General features: G+C 36.1%; 3 protein-coding genes and 1 pseudogene across 3 annotated transcripts; 3 read left to right on the top strand and 1 right to left on the bottom strand.

Moving 5' to 3' along the window:
• The first annotated feature begins 5,143 nt into the window (after positions 1 to 5,143).
• On the top strand, positions 5,144 to 6,073 carry LOC110412748 (kiwellin-like; annotated as a pseudogene).
• Positions 6,074 to 10,298: 4,225 nt separating this feature from the next.
• On the top strand, positions 10,299 to 11,965 carry LOC110412281 (Protein kinase superfamily protein). Its single transcript, XM_021422808.2, has one exon. The coding sequence runs from the start codon at positions 10,507 to 10,509 to the stop codon at positions 11,821 to 11,823; it is 1,317 nt and encodes a 438-aa protein (XP_021278483.1). The 5' UTR covers positions 10,299 to 10,506; the 3' UTR covers positions 11,824 to 11,965.
• A 686-nt stretch (positions 11,966 to 12,651) lies between these two features.
• LOC110412519 (electron transporter, putative (Protein of unknown function, DUF547)) lies at positions 12,652 to 16,556 on the bottom strand. The gene is made up of 10 exons (XM_021423064.1): positions 16,388 to 16,556; positions 16,215 to 16,265; positions 15,360 to 15,476; positions 14,743 to 15,189; positions 14,149 to 14,588; positions 13,892 to 13,991; positions 13,627 to 13,686; positions 13,439 to 13,528; positions 13,237 to 13,356; positions 12,652 to 13,160 (listed from the first exon to the last, which is right to left on the bottom strand). The coding sequence occupies exons 1-10, from the start codon at positions 16,433 to 16,435 to the stop codon at positions 12,852 to 12,854; spliced, it is 1,782 nt and encodes a 593-aa protein (XP_021278739.1). The 5' UTR covers positions 16,436 to 16,556; the 3' UTR covers positions 12,652 to 12,851.
• Positions 16,557 to 17,803: 1,247 nt separating this feature from the next.
• LOC110413052 (ATPase GET3B-like) lies at positions 17,804 to 21,200 on the top strand. The gene is given in 13 exon segments (XM_089782996.1): positions 17,804 to 18,013; positions 18,016 to 18,099; positions 18,551 to 18,762; positions 18,897 to 18,959; positions 19,052 to 19,162; positions 19,696 to 19,726; positions 19,729 to 19,769; positions 19,872 to 19,940; positions 20,040 to 20,105; positions 20,181 to 20,212; positions 20,420 to 20,528; positions 20,696 to 20,725; positions 20,728 to 21,200. Coding segments are annotated over 13 exon segments (1,155 nt in total). The 5' UTR covers positions 17,804 to 17,922; the 3' UTR covers positions 20,944 to 21,200.
• Positions 21,201 to 22,018: the final 818 nt, after the last annotated feature.

Consider the following 22,018-nt stretch of genomic DNA (forward strand, 5'->3'; position numbering starts at 1 on the left):
TTTGCCCACGCCTTTTATCTCTCTCCCCCCTTTCTTTTTCTTTTCTAATTAGGGTAATATGATCGAATTTACAGATGTAATTGCCTTATTTTTGTTTTGTAAAATATATGGAAAGGTTGGAATTATTTGTCTGAGAGTATATATGTACTTTTGCTTGAAAAAAAGATGCTTAAGTGGTTCTAAAGCAAAGGTAATTTATCAGCCAATGTTGCTTCAATGACTAACAAATTAAATTATTTGGTTTTATTAATAAGAAGTAATCTAATTGCATTGTTAGTATCCATTCATGCCTAGCTACATATTTTGTGCTCAACCTTGTAATCTCAACTAACATTGCTACATTAGTATTCATGAAGTGATATAATGTATTTACTCAATTTGGAATATACCCATCAAAATGGTATGTAATAGCTAATCAACATAAGATGGGAAAAGCAGCAAGAGTTGAATCCAACACCACAAAAAACATTCGGAAACACTTAAAAACGACACTGAATCAATCGATATCTTATCAGATTATTTCCTGAAAACTGATTTGATATATAATTAAATCCCAATCAAATCCTTCTGCCTCGTCTGCCCTAATCTTTTGCACACATAAACCGGCAGGATAGCAATAAAAATCATTCAAAACTCCCACCAGAGCAGGACCCCCTTGTAGAACTGGAGCCAGCCAGTACAATCCGGAGAAAATCCAAAAACCCAAGAAAAAAAAAAGAGAAAAAAAAATCTTTTCCCCAGATACGCCAAACTGTGAGTTAGGAACTTATTTCTTCATTAAGTATCTAACAGGGTTAACAAAGTGTTGGTATTATTAATTGCTTGGAACAATCAAATAATAAAATAATAAGAGTTGGGAAAAAGCACTGCAAAAGGAACAATCGGCAGCCTGACGGTAGCCCTTCAACTGTGACATCATGCTGTCCTACTCTCAGGTGCACAGAAATTGGTTTTTAGGGTCCCTAGGTTTCTGGCTTTCTTTTTGGTGGGTATGTGTTGTGTTGTAGGGTTGTCTCTTCATTTATGGGGGTCACATCTTTCTGATGCAACTATCTCTTTTCTTTTTTGTTTTAATCTTTGGGGAAATAACGTAGCTGTCCTGAACCTTGCCTGCTTCAATTGACTGAACTGTCCTCTACGAGGAAACCCTGCGCTTTCATGGAAACCACCGGACCAGCACTTGTTTTTTGCCATTCTGTGATGTGGCTCGAGCGAGAACAGTGACCACATTGCTGCTGCTGTTCGTCTCAACTTGGTGAAGATTCATCTCTATGTTGTTCCCATGTAGCTGAAAATACAGAGAGAAAATAGTGTTGCAAGCAAACAATAGGGAAGCAAATTGATGGAAGTGTAATCACACCTTATTATTGCTAGCATTGTTCGCCACACTTTTTTAATTAGAGGTTGGGGATTAGATCTTAATTGTGTTTCTCCACCAATAGATGATAAAAAAGAAATAAAAAACTGAAATTGTAATAATGCTGGGGTTTATGTACTTTAATCCATAGATATAACAGATTATTCTTCCTGTAATCATCACCTGAGAAGACTTAATTTGCTATATTGATCACCAAGGAAAGGATGTCAGTTAGGGTTTTTTCTTTTTCTTGGTGCAGATCAATGATGGTCAGGTTGATTTTCTTTTCCTGTGAAAATATAATTCTCCTATGAACTGTGATGATTGTAGTACCTAGAATAATCATAGTTGTTCTTCGAGGGGGGCATCTGTTTTATCATGAAGCTTGTTATTTCATTGTATTTGGTTGGGAATCAAATACTATTCTTGTTACTGTACATTCAACTTTTTTACAGGTTTTCCCACAAAAAGAAAGGAGAATTGATTCCATGACCACATGATTGGATCTGCTTCCTTTGTAACTAGAAATTTATGTTCACTTGAGTTTTCTTTGGTCAAAAATTGTGCTACAAGCATTTCCAGCTCAAATTCCGCAGAGTTGAAATATTTTTTGCATGACGAGAAAATAAGATAAATTCAGATAAAATTATGCATTTACTTTTGATATATGATTGCAAACTTTGTACCGATCGACTTATTGAAAAACAAGATTAAGTATCATTTTCTGATACACAATAAAATTTTGTTTGAATGAATAAACTAAAGAATGTCGAATTCGATATATGCTACATGTGTGAGGATGTAACATTGTAATTTCACTCGCAATCATAGGGACTGATAGGCCACTGTGTCTAGCATTTGAATGTTGAATTTTTAGATGCAAGATGTGTAAGGATGTAACATTGTAATTTCACTTGCAATCATAGGGATTCATAGGCCACTATGTCTCTATCATTTTCTTACAACTTCCAAACAAAAAATAAATAAATGAACGAGTTTCATTTTCTCAAGTCAGATTGACCATTCATGTGCTTGATGATATGAAAGCATCAAAAAAAGAAGAAAAAAACCGATGGGTCCCCTTTTCCTTTGCCCCTTTGATATGGAATTCGCCCTAACACATGAAAGAAATTGACAACCACACACTAAATTCAGGTATAGTAATCATATACAAATCCAAGAGCAATAAGGGGGAGAGAGAGAGAGAAAGTGATGGACAAGTGAGTTTGGAGACAATGAGAAATTCCCACATTTGGTTAAAAAAAAATAAAGAAGAAAAGGAAAAGATTAATGGCCTTTCATCTCTTGTGCTTCGTGGGGAACAAGATGGACAGTCAACTATATTATCAAGCGATTGCAATTTTTGCACGCTCCAAATGAAAGGAAAGGGAAAAGGGAAAGGGAAAGGGGGTGGCTAGTAGTACCCCACGATAATCCTTTTGTAATGGAATTGACAAAAATTATGGAGGTGTTGGGGATGTGGGTCATGGCCATGGGGGGCCAACGAGGTGGGCTGGCAAGCGTGAAATGAAATAGGGTATGATGATAATCTCGCTGGAGAATTATGATGAGCCCCTAATGGGGAAAAAATAACAAAGAAGAAAAACATAAAGAAGAAGAAGAAGGAGGAGGATATGAATTGACTAATAATGGTATGAAATTGTAATTAATGTTATCTTAAGACTGCATTGATGAGAATGAGTTGCATGGCTTGGAGGAAAATGATGGGTAATTAATGTACCAAAAGGAAAAAGAAAATGATAGTTCAATCCCTATAATTTTTTATGATTAATTAAGTTATACATGTTACTAAACCCATAAGTAGATGCATGACTAAGTCTTTTCGTCTTTAAGCAGTTAAGAAACAGTTACTTCTTTCCGTTACTTTTCGATATACTTTAATCATCGTTCATATATATATAATTTTTATAATTCACGAGTAAGCCAATATGCAAATGCGAAATATGAAAATAATAAACTCTAACAATTAGGCCCAGTTAATATCTCTTCTCTAATGGGGTTGGGCTGTTTTCTTTTTGGACATGTTTGAAATGTTTCCAGGCCCTGCATGGCTACTTAGCCTTTCAGCTTTCATGATCCAAGAAGCAAGCAGAAGTAAGCCCAGCTCGATCATCAATTTTCTTTGCAAATTCTGTTGGTTTGGATGATATAGTGGTCAAAAATCAACGCAGCCTGGCAAAGATGAAGAATAGAGAGCTTCGTCACACTGCTATGGACCAAGCCTACAACCATCACCTTCTAATTGAATTCAAACCTAGCTACATTATAGAGCACGTAACATCCACAACACCCTTCCCCGGGCGAGGAGAGAGATTCAAATATGGCTAACTATTACATCACCAAATGAAGGAGAAAAAAAAGAACTAATATTACCTTGCAACGACTAGGTTCTATTATCGTGGAAAAATATGTCAGATTTATCTATACTGAATTTAGCTAGAGTCTGCAAAAGTATTAATTTTATGAATATTGATGGATTTAAAATTTTACATAAAAGTAACTAAAAAATAATCATATAAAATTATAGATATATATATTAAATTATATATAATAATAATTAAAAATTAAGAGGTAACGGGTGCCATTACTTGTCACTCCGTCATTGTTTATGGATTTTGTACACAAATACAACATCTTCAATAAAAATTTTCGAACTATCATCTCATTAAAAATGTGTCATTTATCTTATGATTTTGGGTTTTCATTACCAATCCATGACACTACTTATATATGATTAATTGATTATCATTAGATGTGCAGTGGCAGATAATGGGATGAGACTTCGAATCGGAATGGAAGAGGAAGAAGTTTCAGCCATGAAAATGGGAGGAAGCTGGAAGCTTCCATGCCTAATGGCTTGAACTTGGAAGGGAAAGAAAAGGGGATCCAGTCTGAACAAGGCAGCGAAGGGAAGGCAAATTTTCATAGTAGGCAATGGCAAACTATTTGTCGAGATCAGTTATTCCCTTGGGCGTTGGGAGAATTAGGAAGACTTTGGGGTCAACCATTCATGGTTGCACGCTCTGGTCTATTGAATGTAGGCTCAACCGTAAATAACGACAAGATAAGATTTGCGCATCCTTTGTGCAATTTCTCAAAGGTTGAAATTTCAATGCTACCATAAATCGTGGGAAGGTATAATATTTTGAATGCTTGAATTCATTTCACCATATCTTGAACATTGAAGCGCATATCGAAAGATTCGAGTACAAAATCTTTGACCTTCTCTTCGATAATTTACCGAGAGAAGCAGGCTGTATAGCAGATGATTTGGGAAAACTAGAGCGGCTCGAGCTGTAGATTTTAATGCTGTTTTACAATGATTTTTCTTTCGTCTGTCTACCATGTTTAGTGCTCTTAATTGCTGTTAATTTTCTTGCAACCATATAAATAAATTTATTTTTAAAAAATAACAGTAGTACATAAAACTTTATAAATTGGAAGTCAAACTCTAACAACAGAGTTCTCTGTTTCTTTAGTCTGGATCATAATCAGTTAAAGAAGTTAAGATCAGTGGCCATAATTAAGTTTTTTCACTTGATAAGGATTGATGCAAGATTGTCTTTTTGTTATAATTTCTTCATGCAGGGATGGGTTATGGTTACATAGACGAAGTAAGATCCACAAGACGTCAACAGACAGATTCTTATCGAACCCTATCTCCAACGGCTCTCCAACTTGTACATAGAAAAACAGGATCATCAGCACTGAAGTTCGAGGAAGACTTAAGACTTTGGATGATCTAATTAATATGGCGGCAAGAATTTTCAGTCATCAAAGAAGACTTTTCTGTCCAAATCCTTCTATAAATACATTGCACAAGTTCTCCTTTCAATCCCACATCCAACCAAGTATCAGATAAACATGGCAAAGATCGTTTTCTTAGCCTCTCTCTCCTTTTTCTTGACTATAATTTCCTCACCTTGGCTTTCAAATGCCATATCTCAATGCAATGGTCCATGCCGAGACCTCAATGATTGAGATGGTCAGCTCATTTGCATCAATGGCCAGTGTGACGACGATCCTGATTTGGGTACTCGCATCTGCGGAAGCCCCACATCTCCGATCCCTGGGACCAATTGCAACCCCTCGGGCTCCCTTCGGTGCAACGGCCAAACTTATCCCACCTACATTTTTTCCCCTCCCATCACATCCTCCACGAAAACTCGTTTAGCAAACAATGATTTCAGTGAAGGCGGCGACGGAGGGGTCCATCTGAATGTGATGACAGGTATCATAGCAACTCCGAGCGTCCAGTGGCGTTGTCCACCGGGTGGTATGCAGGCGGGTCAAGGTGTGGGAAGATGATAACGATCACTGCTAGTAATGGGAGGAGCGTGACGGCTAAGGTGGAGTATGAGTGTGACTCGATGCATGGGTGTGATGAAGAGCATGCATACCAACCACCCTGAAAAAACAACATCGTCGATGGGTCCGATGCAGTGCGGACTGCTCTGGGTCTCAATAAAAATGTGGGGATCGTGGATGTGACTTGGTCCACGGCATAGGGATTCAACAACAATCTTATAAATAAACTTTAAACATTAGAAGTTTGATCATAAAGAAATAAAGACAAAAAAAAAAAGTTTGGTTCAATAGGGTAGAAAGTTTTTCTGTTCTATACCAAGAAAAGAAGGCTACAAGGGTCAATAAGATCTTCACAGGATCACTGTTCCTTGGTTTTCCACCAATGGCTTCTTATTTGATGATTAATTAACATGCCTTGGGGTGTTAGGTTTATGCCGTGGAAAATTAATGGTAAGCCTGCTGAATGGGTAGGCAAATCTACTTGAATATATATATATATATATATATATATATATATATATATATTAAAAAAGTAATACTTCCATATATTGATGAATATTCCATTATACTTGTAATGGGCAATTACAAAAGCTACCAAACCTAGCTCCGACCTAAATACCACTGGTATTGATTAGGGTACAGACAGATGCCTTTATCATACCAAGTTGGGGTATAGAAGCAGAAAACTATAGGCCAACGACATCACCAGTTGCGTTCCCATAACAACCAGGTGTGGGTGCGCCGGTGTGATAGAAGGAATGGATATCAACCGCCTTGTACGAATGACATCGTTGCTGAATCTCAAGCTGTGTGGAATGCGTTGAGGCTCAATAGGAATGTTGGAATTGTGAATGTTACTTGGTCCGTGGTTTAAGGTTTCACGTTAGGATTTGAAGAAGAACAATGGGAAACGCCTCTGACATGTATGCCAATAAGTTGGCTGCTAGCTTACGTTACTCTATCTTTTCTGTAAGCTTTCAATCATAAGAAAATAATAATATGAGGCTTGTGACAAACTTCTTTCTAGACATGTTTCTACAAACAATTAATTTCTATCACAATTTTTCTAATGATTTAATTTTCATGACACTGCAAAGAATGAAACAAAGCTTGTTTCCAATACTGTTCCCATCGTGTTGCCTAACTATCAACATCGAACAACACTGTTCCCTTTCCTCTAGCAATGGAAAACGCCTTTGGTTTTTTAGGTATATTTATTGCCCTAGAATTGAGCAATCAATGACTCGCAAGCACCTATGGCAGTGCCAAGAAGTTGTGATTTAATGGCTAGTGTCAGCATTCTCCACCAACTAATTAATGATAAAATATAATTGACCATATCTAACTGATGATAAAATTATAAATTATACATACAGAAAGAAAGTATATCAAATAAGTTCATTAATTTGTTGTTTAGTTGCTATTTGATAAGTTTCACGGTTTAATTTAATTTGTTTTCTTACAAATTTGTACTTTCTTCCCTTGTATTAAATATAAACTCAAATAAAATATTAACATCTTAAATTTTTTTTTATCTATTTTTCATGTGCTGATAAATTTGAATGAATAATCAATTCATCATGTAATATTTTTAAAATAAGATAAAACTATATAACAAGTACTGTCAAGAAAAATAAAGATTTTAACATAGTAAAACCTTTTTCTTAAAGAAATATTTTAGCATATATTCAATCAAAATCTCTCTATCTATGAACTTTTTTATACAGACTCTCCTTTCGATCTTACCTTCAATTATTGGAAACACTAAAATTTTAATATCAAATATATCAAACTAAATTTTTTATCTTAATTTCTATAAAAATTAAAGAGAAATGAACATTTAGAGACGGATAAAACAATACAATTGTAATGAAATTTCAGTTTCTTTATTACTCGTAAGTTGGTAGTAGCACCCGAAACTAACAGATTGAATGCGGTTGGGCTCAAAATAAATTCAAATGATTAAAAGCTGTAAGAGCCCAGATTTGGGTATGAGCTAAAACAGAAGGCCTTGGAATTTCAGAATCTACCTGGCCACTGCTCTGAGTTCTACAAGCCCAATAAATTGTAATTTTATTCCTTGAAATTGATTTGGGTGGTTGTGAGAGACTGGGGGCCGACCTTGTTACAGACAAAACACACCTTTGCCGTGTGGACTCGGAGCCTGGGTGTTAATTGTGACCTCGCAAGCTGCATTACAATTTGTCAAAGGGCTGCAATACCCATCTTTGACAGCTATAGCTTCGTTGAACTGCGGCTGGTCACTTCTAACTTCACCTAGAGATGAACAATGCAGCCGCAAAATGTAATCCCGTTTGGTCAAACGTCTGACCCCTCTCAATCCTCATCCTTCCAGTCCAAATTTTAACATTAAACTGGTTTCATAGTAACACCATTGTTTGGAAACAGTAGTAGTTTACAATTGACTTCATTCACTGTGATAGGCAGCCTAACAAAAAGTTTGTAAGAAACGTGCGAGACTTCTTTTTGTTGCGTCAAGACAAGGGTCGAGTATCCAGGAAACGAAAATAGCGTCAGGTCGGCACATCAAGGATAAAAAAAACAATTGAAACTTGTGTTCTTGACTGGTTTTTTTATTTGTTCTGTGTTATGTGGTCTCCATTTGCTCTTTGAATGGATCTGAAGACTTTGGTTTAGACTTTGTCATATGAAATGCTAAACCAAAACATCGTTGGGTGTAGGAGGACAGATCAGACAGCTTAATCTTTTGATATAAAGAACAGAAATCTTGTATGTGAACTCTGTACAAAGGCCTCCCTGCAGGGATTGAGGCAGTACACCCATAGCAACCTAAAACAACTATATATCCAGGGTGGCTGAGACAAAGAGCTTATAAAGGTCCCGTTGACCTATGTGATCATGTGAACGTAGACCACAAAAACAACATTGAGCAAAGCCACCAAGACAGACACTACACAGAGCAGCTAAAGACACAGAAATCTTGTATGTCACCAAGTGCTTGCTGTCGAAGTGAATCTAAATAAGAGGACCGGTTGGCTTCACCGTGCACGTTCCTCGGCATGCTTTTAGCTCAATGTCCCTTGATTTAATGCGATTTGCCAGCACCTGTCAGAACAATTTCTGTGCTGGTTTCGTCAAAAATGAGAAGAAGCCGCCAAGGTCTCGGCATTCCCAGCACTGCTGGCGCTGTCAATGTGAGGGAAAAAGATCCGAACTATCCAAAGTCAACTCTTTTTTTTACTAAATAAAATGGGACTATCATATCCAAAAATCAGAACTTTTGGGTTGACTTATTTAAATGGAGGGTTAACCCAAACTCCATTTCTTAAATTTTATCGTTTCTTGATCAATTTTTTATTTAAATTAAGGATATTTTTATAAATTTATTATATAATTTTAACGGTATACTTTTTATAAAAATAGAATTGATTGGTATGGTGTTGATTAAAAAAATTATATACTATCCTATAAAAAGAATTTAAATCAAGAAATATACTGATGAAGTTTAATTTATAAATAATTTTACAAGAGCCGATCGCTTCGTCATTTCCCGACAATATAATATGATTTTCGTTTTATTTGATAATAAAAAAGAGTAGTATATATAACAAACTGTAAATAAAGACTAGCAATAACCACAACAAAAATTATAAATATATATAAGGACAAGCAAAGCTATTACTAGCACTAGTATGAATGGGAAAACAAATTTCAAAGACAATATGACTATTAGTTCACCTATCTTAATCAACTGTTTAAAACCAAAACCTTCCCGATATTTCTACAAAGTTTCATGAATAAAGAGGAAGAAAAAGCATCAAATCCATGCATTGTGCAGGAGATTTCTTTGATTCCATGGTACACATTTAAGCACCAGGCTCCTAGCCTTCAAGCCTTTTTGCATTGTCCCGTCAAAGAGGAAAAATAGGAAGCTTTATCCCACACGTTCACGTAAACTATTTTTCTTATATTATTTTATTTGCAACATGGAAGTTTAGCAGCTAACCACTTTCAAACTTACCTCTTAATCTACTCTCGAGTTCATCTTTCTATTATCAATTGTAAATACCGAAAATCGATTGAATCGATTGAATTAATCGAACTAAATAAGTAATTAATTTGAATTGATTGAATTTAATTAATTAATATTCACGTTAATTATTAATTTAATTTAAAAAGTAAATAAAACCTTTTTATTTGTCCCAAAATTTTTTTTTTAAAAAAGCCTTATCACACCAAGGTTGACCCCTTTTTGTTCAAAAAATATTTCCCTTTTGCCTTTCAGTGTCATGGAATGCCAACTTCTCCATTATTATTTATTAATGATCGATTTACATCATATAAATTAGGTTATATTCTTAATATAAGATTTATATTATTAATATTTGATTTTTTATATTGAGTTGATCGTTATTTATAAATATAAAAAACCGAATTAATTGAACAAAATAATCAATTAAAATCGATTGATTTATTTGATTAAAATATATTAATGATCGTCCATAATTGTTAGTTTCAATTTTGTTGAATTTATAAAGCCCTATGGGAGTAGGGCCCTCTTTTTTAGGCCGGAAAGGGTCACCCTGTGCCTTTAATTTTAATTAAATTCTGTATTTAAAAAGCCCAAGGCCGAAATTTTCCACAATTTCCTAGGGAGAAGCTAGAGTTATCCTGCGCCGCTGCACATGCGCAGGTTAGCACCAGCACCGCCCTCTCCTTTCTCAGCCCAACCGCGTCTTCCTTATCACCGTCGTTATTCCACTCTTCTTCTTTGACCAATTCCCCTTCAAAGTAAACTCACCCAGTTATTTTCTTTTTCGATTTCGTCGTTCTCTTCTATGTGCAAAAACAAAATGGCTGCCAGCGCGTCGGAACCTACCCCATCCCGAACTCCACGAACTCGCCCGAGTCAGTCCCCTCGAGATTCACGAACTCGGCCCAGTCAGTCCTCAATTCCTTCCACTTCTAACCCCAGCAGCGCAGCTCACACTTCCACTTCATCTTACACGAAAGGGACGTCGTCAGGGACTTCAGTTTCAAGCCGGACTTCACTCTCAAGCCTCCGAGAATCCCTCTCCGAAAATCCTCACATCTACGACATAAGCGAAATCCGAGCCGCTACCAACAACTTCTTAGCCAAACGCTACTCCTCCTCTGCCGCCTCCACCGCAGCTTGTTGGCGCTGCAACCTCCGTGGCCGTGATACCGTCGTTTTCCAACGCAAGTTCCGCCGCAAAATCCAAACTTCTCAACTCAAAGAACGATTATCCGTCATTTGCAGAAGCCATCACATGAGTATAATCAAACTCCTCGGCGCTTCCATCTCAGGTGATCACATTTACCTCGTTTATGAGTTCATCGAAGGATCGAATCTTGTTGATTGCTTGAGAAACCCTAGGAATCCGAGCTTTACTGTTCTCTCCACGTGGATTTCGAGAATGCAGATTGCTACTGACCTCGCTCACGGCCTCGATTATGTTCACCACAACACCGGATTAAATCTCAGCATCGTTCATAATCACATTAAGAGCAGTAGCATTATTGTAACGGAGCCTTCATTTAATGCAAAGATTTGCCATTTTGGAACGGCACAGCTTTGCGGCGAAACAGACGAGAACGAAATGCGAGAACTCAAACGCGAAACAGAAATCGAAGAAGTGCTTGAAGAAGGTGACGCCGCGAGTTTAAGGAAATTGAAGAGATCCGATAGTGGAGAGAGGCAGTTCGAAGGAGCTAGAGGCTACATGTCCCTGGAATTCAGATCCAGCGGCGTCGCGACACAGAAATCCGATGTATTCGCCTTCGGAGTGGTGATTTTGGAGCTGTTGTCCGGGGAGGAGCCGTTAAAATACCGGTACGATAAAAGGACCGGTGATTTCTTACGGACGTCGCTGACGGAGACGGCGGCGGCGGCGGTGGAGGCAAGGGAAACGCTGAGGAGGTGGATCGACAGGAGGTTGAACGATTCGTTTCCAGTTGAGGTGGCGGACAAGTTGATTCGTCTAGCGTTGGATTGCGTACACGTGGATCCAGATAAACGGCCAAGCATGGGACGCGTGGCAGGGAAGATTTCCAAGCTTTACCTGGAGTCCAGGATATGGTCGGATAACGTCAAACTTCCGACTGGAATCTCGGTCTCCTTGGCGCCAAGATGAGTTGGAAACATGGCGGCTAATTAATTTAATATTTCTTAAAATTGAAATAAAAGTAATGTCATTGTTATTATTTGATTTTCTAGGTAGACTCGAATTGATTTTGACAGAAGTGGAAAAATACACAGATATTTCCGTTTTTTAATTCCATGAAAAATACAGATATTCAATATTTTTAATATAGAAAGTAAAAAGTATTTAAATTAATTATAATATAGATGTTGATATTCTTATTTAAAAATAAAAAATGTAATATAAAAAAGTAAATACATTAAATGTTTAAAAATAAAAAATATATTTTGAAATATTTAAAAATATCAAATTAAGTAATTAGTACATATATTTTGTCAAAATGATAGATTTAATTCATATGCAATAATTTGTAAAAATTAAATTAATATATTTTTTAAAATTGATAATGTTTGTTTAATTATTAATTATGTTCAATTATGATATTTGGCAGTATTAATGAGATATTGAGTATAAAATAATGTAATAATTATTAAAAAAATTCAAATACGATTTTAATAGGTTTTTGGGTGGTTAGTTTGTGGTTTGATGTCTAACCTTCCCATTAAAGTGCTCAGCAATATGTTAATATAATAAGGGTGGCTCATTGGATGGTCGCCTGGATGCTTGGATGGGTCTCAGCTGATACGATCTTATCTGAAAGCTTCCGGTTTTATACACCTGGAATTGGAATTCAATGTCCATTCTTTTTGAAGTAGTCTTTTGCATTATTGATTGTTTTGTGGAAGAAGGAATCCTAGAGGGATCCCCTTTCTAGACCTTTGGAATTAATCAAATGGGAACGCAGTCTTAGTCCAAACCCCAAAGACCATGAAAATATTTTCAAAGTCTTAGTACACGAGTGGGTTTGATAGCTTCATCTGATAACATCGCCGATAACGCCAGAGTCTTAACTGGCAATTATTTGCTCAAACAATTCTGATCAGAAATCCAGAATGACAAATTTTCTCCTTTCTTTCATGCCAAACAAAAGGAAAATTGGAAAACGAAAAACTATTTGTTTACATTGCTAACAGATACTGGAATTCAAAGTCGTATGGTATTTTCTCGACGCTGATGGATATCTTGCCACTGTTGTGGCTCCTGAAGCAGTCCACCATTGATTTCCTTAATGACCCAGATGTAGGTAGCTGCTGGCATACCCACTGGACCAGTGAGTTTATGTCCACTGCGAAATCAAACATGTTTCTGAGCAGAAGCTCAGGGAATGCGATCTTTTTTGTGTTGGTCACCACAACCGAAGCTTGCAGGTACTCTAGTTTTGATTTCTCCAGTTCAGCTGCAACTCCATCAGCGGTGTATATTCTTACCTGTCAAGGAAAATTTATCTCAAGGGTCAGGTAGATTTGCCATGGAAGAGTTCCAAATTTGATCAGCTAAACTTACTGCTGGAGAAGATCGAGTTCCACAGCACAGAGCAAATGTGACATTCGGATCCGTTAACTCGAGTCCATAAAGTTTGCGGACAATGGCTTCTTGGTCTTCCTTGTCGCCCTTTTGATAAGCCTTAAAAGAGAAATCATGGTGAGACTGTCAAAGTAGAACCAAAGACAGTACCTCTATCGAGCATAGGGACAGTAAAATGTACCTCTTTGATGTTGGAAGGTGCTGGTTTCCTCAGAATATAGTGTTCCATTGCTTGAGCACTTATTGTGTTGCCCCCAACGTTGAGAGTTGCCTGATATTGTTTATTTTGTCAAAGATTAAGCCAAAATCTGATATCCGTGGACATTCCAGTTCCATACAGAACACTCAGGAAACTAATTCGGGATGTACCTTGTTCATCAGCGTCAGAAATTTTTCAGGAGTATTAGGCACACCATATTGTAGATAACCCTGTAATAGTAAAACAAGTAGATATATATATATATCATGAGGGGTTTCAATAAAAAGACAGCAGCAGAATGTGTATAATGCTACCCTGAATCATGATATAAGCTCTGGAATTAGTGTAAGATTAAGCACAAATCATCAGGCAAAGACCTCTCTCAAGATGGCATAAACAAAAGGAAAAAAAATAATCTTCTTTTCCATACTATACATGCATGATACAGGCATTGTACATGTTGATCCAGAATGCTAATTTCTGATGGTAAGTCAACGCTCTCAGATCCACCTTCTGGAGATTGCTCATCAAGACCCTGCAGATGGAAAACAGAGAAATGATCAGATTTTGTCTCTTCTTTATTCTCTTGCTTAGAAGGTGATGTTAAACGCAATTCTGCAAATTGTATATGAATGTCCATCAGAACTTGACAGATGTATCCTGTCTGTGCCTGTGAAGTTCTTGTGGCATACCTTAGCTTTTTAAGTAAAGGAATAGAACTTGAACTCGAAATGCATTTTGGGTCTATTGAACTTGATGTGAATACGACCAGGTTCTTGTAAGGGCCAACGTCTCTTGGAATAGACTCTTCCGTATCAAAGATACCGTAGGGATCTTGTTGCCTTGATTCCTTCTGTAAAGCAAGACTTGACTTCGGATTCAGGGTGTTTTCCACCCTAAAGCTTCTTGAGCTTAAGGGAGTGTTCATAGACCTGGTAAGGGGTCCTGACTTCTCCAGTTCCATTGCTCTTGATGTTCTAAGTAGCCTGATAAATATAAAGTTTAAACACTTCATGGTATTCTCAGATAGTTTGTTGGGATGCCAATTCTGACTGTTCTCGTCTGCAAGAAGTGTACTAGATAGAGATTTTGGTGGGAGGTCCCAACTGGACTCTGATACACGTTCCCTTGGCTGAAATAAAGAAAATTCAGGATATACAAACTCATAATCATAAAACCTTCCTTTCTTCATTATCAGAATCCATTGGTATAATATCATTTGAAAAGACATAATACAACAAGCTTAACAGAATCAAGGGGCCAGGACAAGAAAACTGGAGACTTACCTTTGGTGATGAATATCGAGGGTCTCGCAAAGGTGAAGGTGCCTTCAACAAACCACTTTTCCTTGGAATCCTCTCTTGAAATTTAACCTCCCCTTGGTACTGATTTTCTTTCTGATCAGAAAGCACTCTTGAGTTTCCCATTCTCTCATTTACACTGAAGTCACTTAGAGTATAATCCCCTTTAATAGCTTTGCTTATAAAATGCAAAGCCTTGGTCTCGAAAGCCATCTTTTCTTGGCCACCTTGCTTTATGGGGTTTTGGTTAGATGTACTGGATGGATGGCCCTGAATGTGACTCATTAGACTCCCAGGTTGCCATTGTTTCGATTTTGTTTCCTTGGTGACTTCCTGTTCCTGCTTCAGACCAAGTTGAAGTTGGCTTATTTGGCTTTCTAAACGAGTTATCTCACCTTCAACCATAGCCAGCTCTGCTAAGAGCTCCTTCATCTGTCAAATTCAGGAAAGATGGATAAGTCGGTCGTTCATTGTAGTTCTCTATACAAGAATGTTCAATGACATAGCAAGAAGATTACATTGCATATGGTGAAGATCACCACCCCTCAAAGCATACACAAGTGTCTTGGATTAATTGAAAGCAGCATCCAATCTTTTCTTACCTTTGGAGGAAGAAAATTTGGGATAGAGATGGAAGAACAATCCTCCTGTTGATGTACTCGTGTCAGAATCTCATGCATCTTTTCTTCTTGATTTAGCATTTTTTGAAGCATGGAGACCTATAAATGGAAAAATCATCAACGAAATCATTCATTCATATTTTTCCAGCTGACAACCCAAAGAAAACTTGGCAGAAACGGCAAAAGGTTCTACACATCTTTAAATCATAACATGTCATAATTTGCACAACAACCATAGACTGCTAATACCTAGCTAGACATTTGAATCCTTCCCAGAGCTCTAAAGTAATTGAAACTAACATTTCTTTGGCTTGCTAACTAAAATGGCTTTTCTTGTGTCTAACCTTCTTGATAAAGTTAAGCCTAATTCCAACAGGATCCATGGGCTAATATTGCTTTAATTAGGGGAAAGAAATGATATTGCTTAACATACCTTTGAGTACCTAAGAAGAAAATCATCATATGATTTCTGGGGAAAACTATGAGTTCTAAAGTGAAAAATCAATAAACCATGATGCACGATATACTCTAAATCTAATACTGATCAGTGAATTCTTAATCCATATATATATATATATATATATATATATATATATATATAGCTGTCTAATTGGCGCCATCTCTCTCCTAACTTAATCATATGGTTACTGATAATTTTTGTGCTAGCCATAAATGATTAATTTATTGCACAGTTGCACTCATACATTTATGGAGACCCATCACCTATAGATGTATGCAGTTCTTAGTCATAGGCTCAAATGTACATTTTCATTCTTCCAAATGCATGGTACTCATAGAGTACAAGGGAAGAGAATGACAGACGATCCATTCCCATACCTCTCTTTCAAGTGCCTCTCTCTTTTGCTGTCCACTAAGCTTCTTTCTCCTCTGCAATGACAAGGTAAACCAGATGAAACAAAGACTAGAATAACAGTTACTTTGTTCTTGCTGTAGTTTTAAACATTCAAGAAGCTTATCTACACCAAAACAATGAAACAGACCAAACTTACAATCTCCAACGATATGTTATCGACTGACAAATCGCCCTGGCTCGCCATGAATGCCTTCAAGACGCCCCACCAATGCCTGGAAATGGAACATTAAAAGCAGGGGTGACCAGGGTTTTGATCAAGCTGTAAGTTGGGGGGTAGACCAAAGCTTAGAGCCAAAGGAAGAGTGGCTGAGTTGTTGGTTTTGTTGCAGTTGGCGTATTAAGTGTGGAAATATAGTGTATGAGAAGATGAGGAGGAGCTTTCAGGGGTGCGGGTGGTTCAGGGATTGAGCTAACCGTCTCAATTCAGGGTGGGACATCATGCAGAGAAAACAGCAGAAGTGGGCGTTTTTTCTTTCTTTTTTCCTGCTTTGACGTAGCTTGCAATCGTGGTCTTTGGAGGATTACCTTGCGGTTATACCTTCTAGTTGAGAGGTGTTTCGTAATGTATGGCTTTAAGTAGCATTTTTAATAGTAAAAAGTTCTAAGAGTAATGATACTGCCCAAGTGGATTACTTCAAAACATACTAAAATTTGTTATTTAAGCAATGATTATTTTTGACACACATTCTATTTCTTACATATTTATCTTATTGTCTTTGTAATATTTGAGAAAATAAGACAAAATAAATAACATTGTTTCATGTTATAGGTTTTTGTTATATCTGGTCAATTCATCATGTCAAATTTTACATATATAGTAAGGACAATTGTCATCGATAATAACACTTGTTATAAATGAAATGAATAGAATAAAAAAAATAAAAACTGTGTAATTATATTTGGACATATTGATTTATATTTTTGAAATACTATATGACAATTAACATATTTTTATTTGTCAGGAGTCTTATTATTTCAAAATTAATGAACCTTATTATCAAAATCTTAGGACATTGATTTTGATGCTTAACTCACTGGTGGGTTAAAATTTATGTGTTCTTTTAGACCCAACTATATGTCCAAGGCCAAGACATTTGAACAAGACAATTTTGTCTCTTACATTGTTTTAGACTTGAGTATCCGAAGGACACATGACATTAATCTGAACTTTTTTATATAAAATAAAATAATTTTATTTAATTTGTGACATATATATAATGTGATTATATTAATTAATTATCATATAAACCAGTCGACGAGTTAACATTGTTAATTGATAAAAAAAAGTTACATGATTTGAAAGTTTGATATTAATTTATATAATATATATTTTTTTAAATATTAATTTTATTTTAAAAAAAATTAAAATAGCGTAATTAATTTTTATTCCTAATTAATTGTTGACGTAAAGTTTGTTTGTTTTTATTTATTTATTTTATTTTTTCAGTCAAGAACGAAAAAGAAAAAAATTTCCTTTTGACACGTGCAATTTTGGTCGATTCGTTAAGTCCTAAAACCCAACCAAAACCCTGACAGCTAGCCGCCCCTGCCTTGTCTCCCCTGCATCACCACTCCTCACTGTCCAGGACCGAAATGCAAACAAGCTCACTCCGAATCGAACTCCCGACAAAAATCTGAAAGTGTTTTTCGTTACCCATTTTCAGTTCTAAGATGTTGTCTCGCTGTTTCCGCTCCATTTCGCTTGTTCCACGAGATTTCGTTCACATCAATTTGTCTCATTACATATCCAAACGTCGAAACGAGTTCATGGAATCACAACAAGTTTCAGTTCCGTTTCAGCTCTAAAATGTAAAAGACCAAATACCTTACCTTTTCAACCTGACCCATGTTGAACTACTGGATGTTAGTTTGTTTACCCCATTGATCGTAAGTGATTAGCTTGGTGATCGATGGTACTAGGTTGTTTTTCCTGTTTGATGAGATGAGGAAAATATTACATTCTTAACTTTGTCTTTGTAGTTTCAAATATGTGTAGGCAACCGAGTGATTACTTTCAACCCCATTAGAAATTTCATTTAGTTACTCTAATGGAGTTGTTTGGGGCCGGAGCATGCATCAGTGAGCTTTACTGTGGCAGAATACTACATATTATTAGTGTGTGGACAATTAATGGGATTTTTTCAAGCAAGGTTCTTGTTAGTTGAGCTAATTTGGTATTCATGCAAATCATATATCGCGATTTAAGTTGCAAATTTAAGGTAAAATGAAGCCTAGTAGAACTGCCTTGGACCTAGTTAGATTGTTAGAATGATATTTGGGTATATGTTCTTCATTGCAGTGAGATCTATAGCAACTACCACTGATTCGGGTTCTGGGTTTGATGAGATGGTCATTGGACCACAGCGTAAATATTACTTCCTAGGCGGCAAAGGAGGTGTTGGAAAAACAAGCTGTGCTGCTTCCCTTGCTGTAAAATTTGCCGATCATGGTCACCCAATCATTGTGATCTCAACTGATCCTGCTCACTCCTTAAGTGATTCTTTTTCCCAAGTATCAAAGTATGCTTTCATGCTTTAACTCCTATGTGAAAATTCTCAATTGTTTCTGATTTCTCAATATATTTACTACTAGAACTTATTTAAGGGTCCACTTCTTTGACGATCTGCTTTATTCATTATCTCCAGGATTTAACAGGAGGAGTTCTTGTTCCTGTTGAAGGATTGAATTCTCTTTTATTTTCTCTCAAGGTATGTGTTGATTTTGATTTATGTTATGATTGCGTTGTTTCCAAATCTCCTCATTATTTGATGCATATGTTTAAATTTTAGCAATATGGCAGATAGACCCTGAGAAAGCTAAGGAGGATTTCCACTCTGCAAGTCAAAAGAATGGTGGAAGTGCTGTCAAAGATTTTATGGGTAGCATGGGCCTTGGGATGCTTGCTGATCAGGTAGATATAAGTATTGTTTTTATCTTCTATCAAAGTTGTTATGCACTATCTTATCATTACACACAGAACCTCTGACTATCATTCTGTTTATTATCATTAATGTGGCAGAAGAATCTCTTAAGCCTCATTCCATGTCTTCCGTGGGATTTTGATAGTTTGAGGTGCTACTAGCTAGTGAATAAGGTCCTGGTCAATAAGTTGTGCCTTGGTGCTGATTTGGTTTACATTTTTGCTTATAGTTTTCCTAAGATTGATGGCAGTTTGTTTTGGTTACTGAATTAGAATAAAGAAAGGAAGAAGTAAACCTCTTATGCTTCCTTGTAAATCAATTTTAAGAAGGTAGAATACTGGTGGAACATTTGTTAGCTTTGTGGGCGGCATTTGCCCCATTTTAGTAGCCCCTTGTACCTATTTCTGACCCAATTCTACTTATAAAAGTTTTCTTTGGTACTCTAGCAATTTTGTCTCATTCTTGTTTAAATATTTGTTCTTTTTTTTGCTGTACTTGACACTTATTTGTTAATCCTTTATAGTTAGGGGAACTAAAACTAGGAGAGCTGTTGGATACCCCCCACATGGTTTAGATGAAGCTATGGCAATTTCCAAGGCATGTGAATTCCTCGATCCATTCCAATTAACTCATACAATTTGGTTTAATATTCCTTCATTTGAGACTATTTTTTATCTTAACCCTGTAGCTCCTTTGCAGGTTATGCAATCTGTTGAATCACCGCAATATAGTAAATTTAGTCGGATAGTGTTTGATACTGCACCCACGGTCAGTGAATACTAAATTGCTTTCAAATTTTAGCATATTCAACTGCTTCTGAAATTAGTAAATATCAGTTGTCTAGTTCTTTTACTGAAATTTTTACAGGGGCATACTCTCCAGCTTTTGTCCCCGCCTGATTTTTTGGACGCATCCACAGGCAAAGTAATGAAGGTATAAAATGAAACTTTGGTTTGAATTGGAAATTCCTGCACTATTCTTCTCCACTCGTACATGGGTCCCAAGCAGATCAATTATATGTTCACTCTGCTCGGATTTATGTATAACATAAAAAACCTCATTGTGATAATAAGCTTTTGATCTGTTTTACTTTTGTTTCTCATTGTGGGTAACCTTTCCTTGTTTTGGTAACTGTTTTGATATGTTGTACTTTTGTTTCTCATTGTGGGTAACAAGCTTTTGATCTGTTTTAATGGTTGAGTATCACCAAGCAATTAGAGAAAGCAAAGGTAATGGCAATAAATGAGGCTGCATGCATCTTTGAGGAAGGAATGTGTTCCTGTTCAAAGGCTCATTGTGAATCAGATTTTACCTCCCTCCATATCCAATTGCAAATGTTGCACTACGAAAAGGAAGGTATATCCATTTCTGTTGCTTATTAGTAGTAAGCATCGAACCCTTTTCACCATATAATCCGTAAAAATCATGATTGAAACTTAGACTGCCTTTAATTGTGTGAAGTTTTTGATCCAACATCTGTAGAAGATCTTCACAGCTTCAATTTCTGTCTTTGAATGATGCAGGACCAGATGCGCACCCTTGATATGAACCAGATGATAATCTGGAACTTGCCAATATGAGGATAATTCAGGCTCCATTAGTTGATTTGGAGATGAGAGGTATTCCAGCTCTTAAGTTTACGGGGAATATGGTTTGGAGATTAATTTTTTGTTTATACATACCTGGATCATCATGTAACGAAATCTTGTTTGTAAAGCTACTTCTCTTTCCCATTTTGTTTTATTGGATTTCAGTCCAATCCAATGTTTGAGCCACAACGAATTTGCCCTATGATCATCCGCTTAGTAGGAGGGGTTACTGCTGCTTCCATGTACAGGACAAGGGTTTCTTGTCAACCGGAGCAGGCCATCCTTATGTGATTAATTTTGGGTCTCCAGCTTTTGAAACCTTTCCAGTAGATGCTCCAAATTCTGAAGAGTATTCCAAGGCAAATGATTTAGATAAAGATTTTCATATCCGTCAATGGAATTTATTCCATTTGAAGGACAAAAAGTTCTTTTTCGTTGTCTTCTGCGCTGATTTTGCATTAAACTCATATGCTAACTTCTCTTTCACTGCGCACACTTGCCTCTTTTCATTAAACTTATAAATATCCATTTTAGACCCCATTATCTAATTGAGCAAAAAAGGAAAAAAAAAATTCTCGTTATCAAACTTTTTGCTTCAAATCCATATTGTTACTGAAGTACCCGCGACAGTGTCCGAATGCATCCGACGCCAAGATACGATGTAACTGATATGGAACTCAGGTCTATTGATTTAATGGATCGTATTTTTATATGTTATTATTTATTAATTTAATGGTATTAACAATTAATTTATATAATAATTAAATTAAAACGTCTTTTTGAAATTTAAGAAAAATTATTATTTTTTATGATTAAATTATAGCATTTTTATACTTTAACAATAGTACTAATTATATAATTTTTTAATATTAACAATTAATTTAACGTTATTAGCTATTAATTTATACGACAATTAATTTAAACTATCTTTTAAAATTTATTTTATATCCTTAAATTATAACATTTTTAAATTATATAATTTAACTGAAATTATAAAATATTAATTATTAACTTACCCCTTCTAATTACTAATTTATATAATTAAAGTACAAAAAAAGCGATAAATACTAACATCAGCTCCACCCTCCAACAAGTCATCACTCTTTATTTGCATTAATGCCTCCTTGAAATAGGGGTTCTCGTACACTAACATCAGCTCATTATTAACATGTGGAGTAGTAATCTCTTCTCGTATCCTAACTTTCTTCTTGGATCTATCATCCAGGATGAAAGGTTTAGGGTTTTTTCGTAGAAAAT

The sequence above is a fragment of the Theobroma umbraticum genome, unplaced genomic scaffold, assembly GCF_002168275.2.
Source record: "Theobroma umbraticum cultivar Fairchild unplaced genomic scaffold, ASM216827v3 scaffold_95.0, whole genome shotgun sequence".
In the NCBI taxonomy this organism is placed as follows: domain Eukaryota; kingdom Viridiplantae; phylum Streptophyta; class Magnoliopsida; order Malvales; family Malvaceae; genus Theobroma; species Theobroma umbraticum.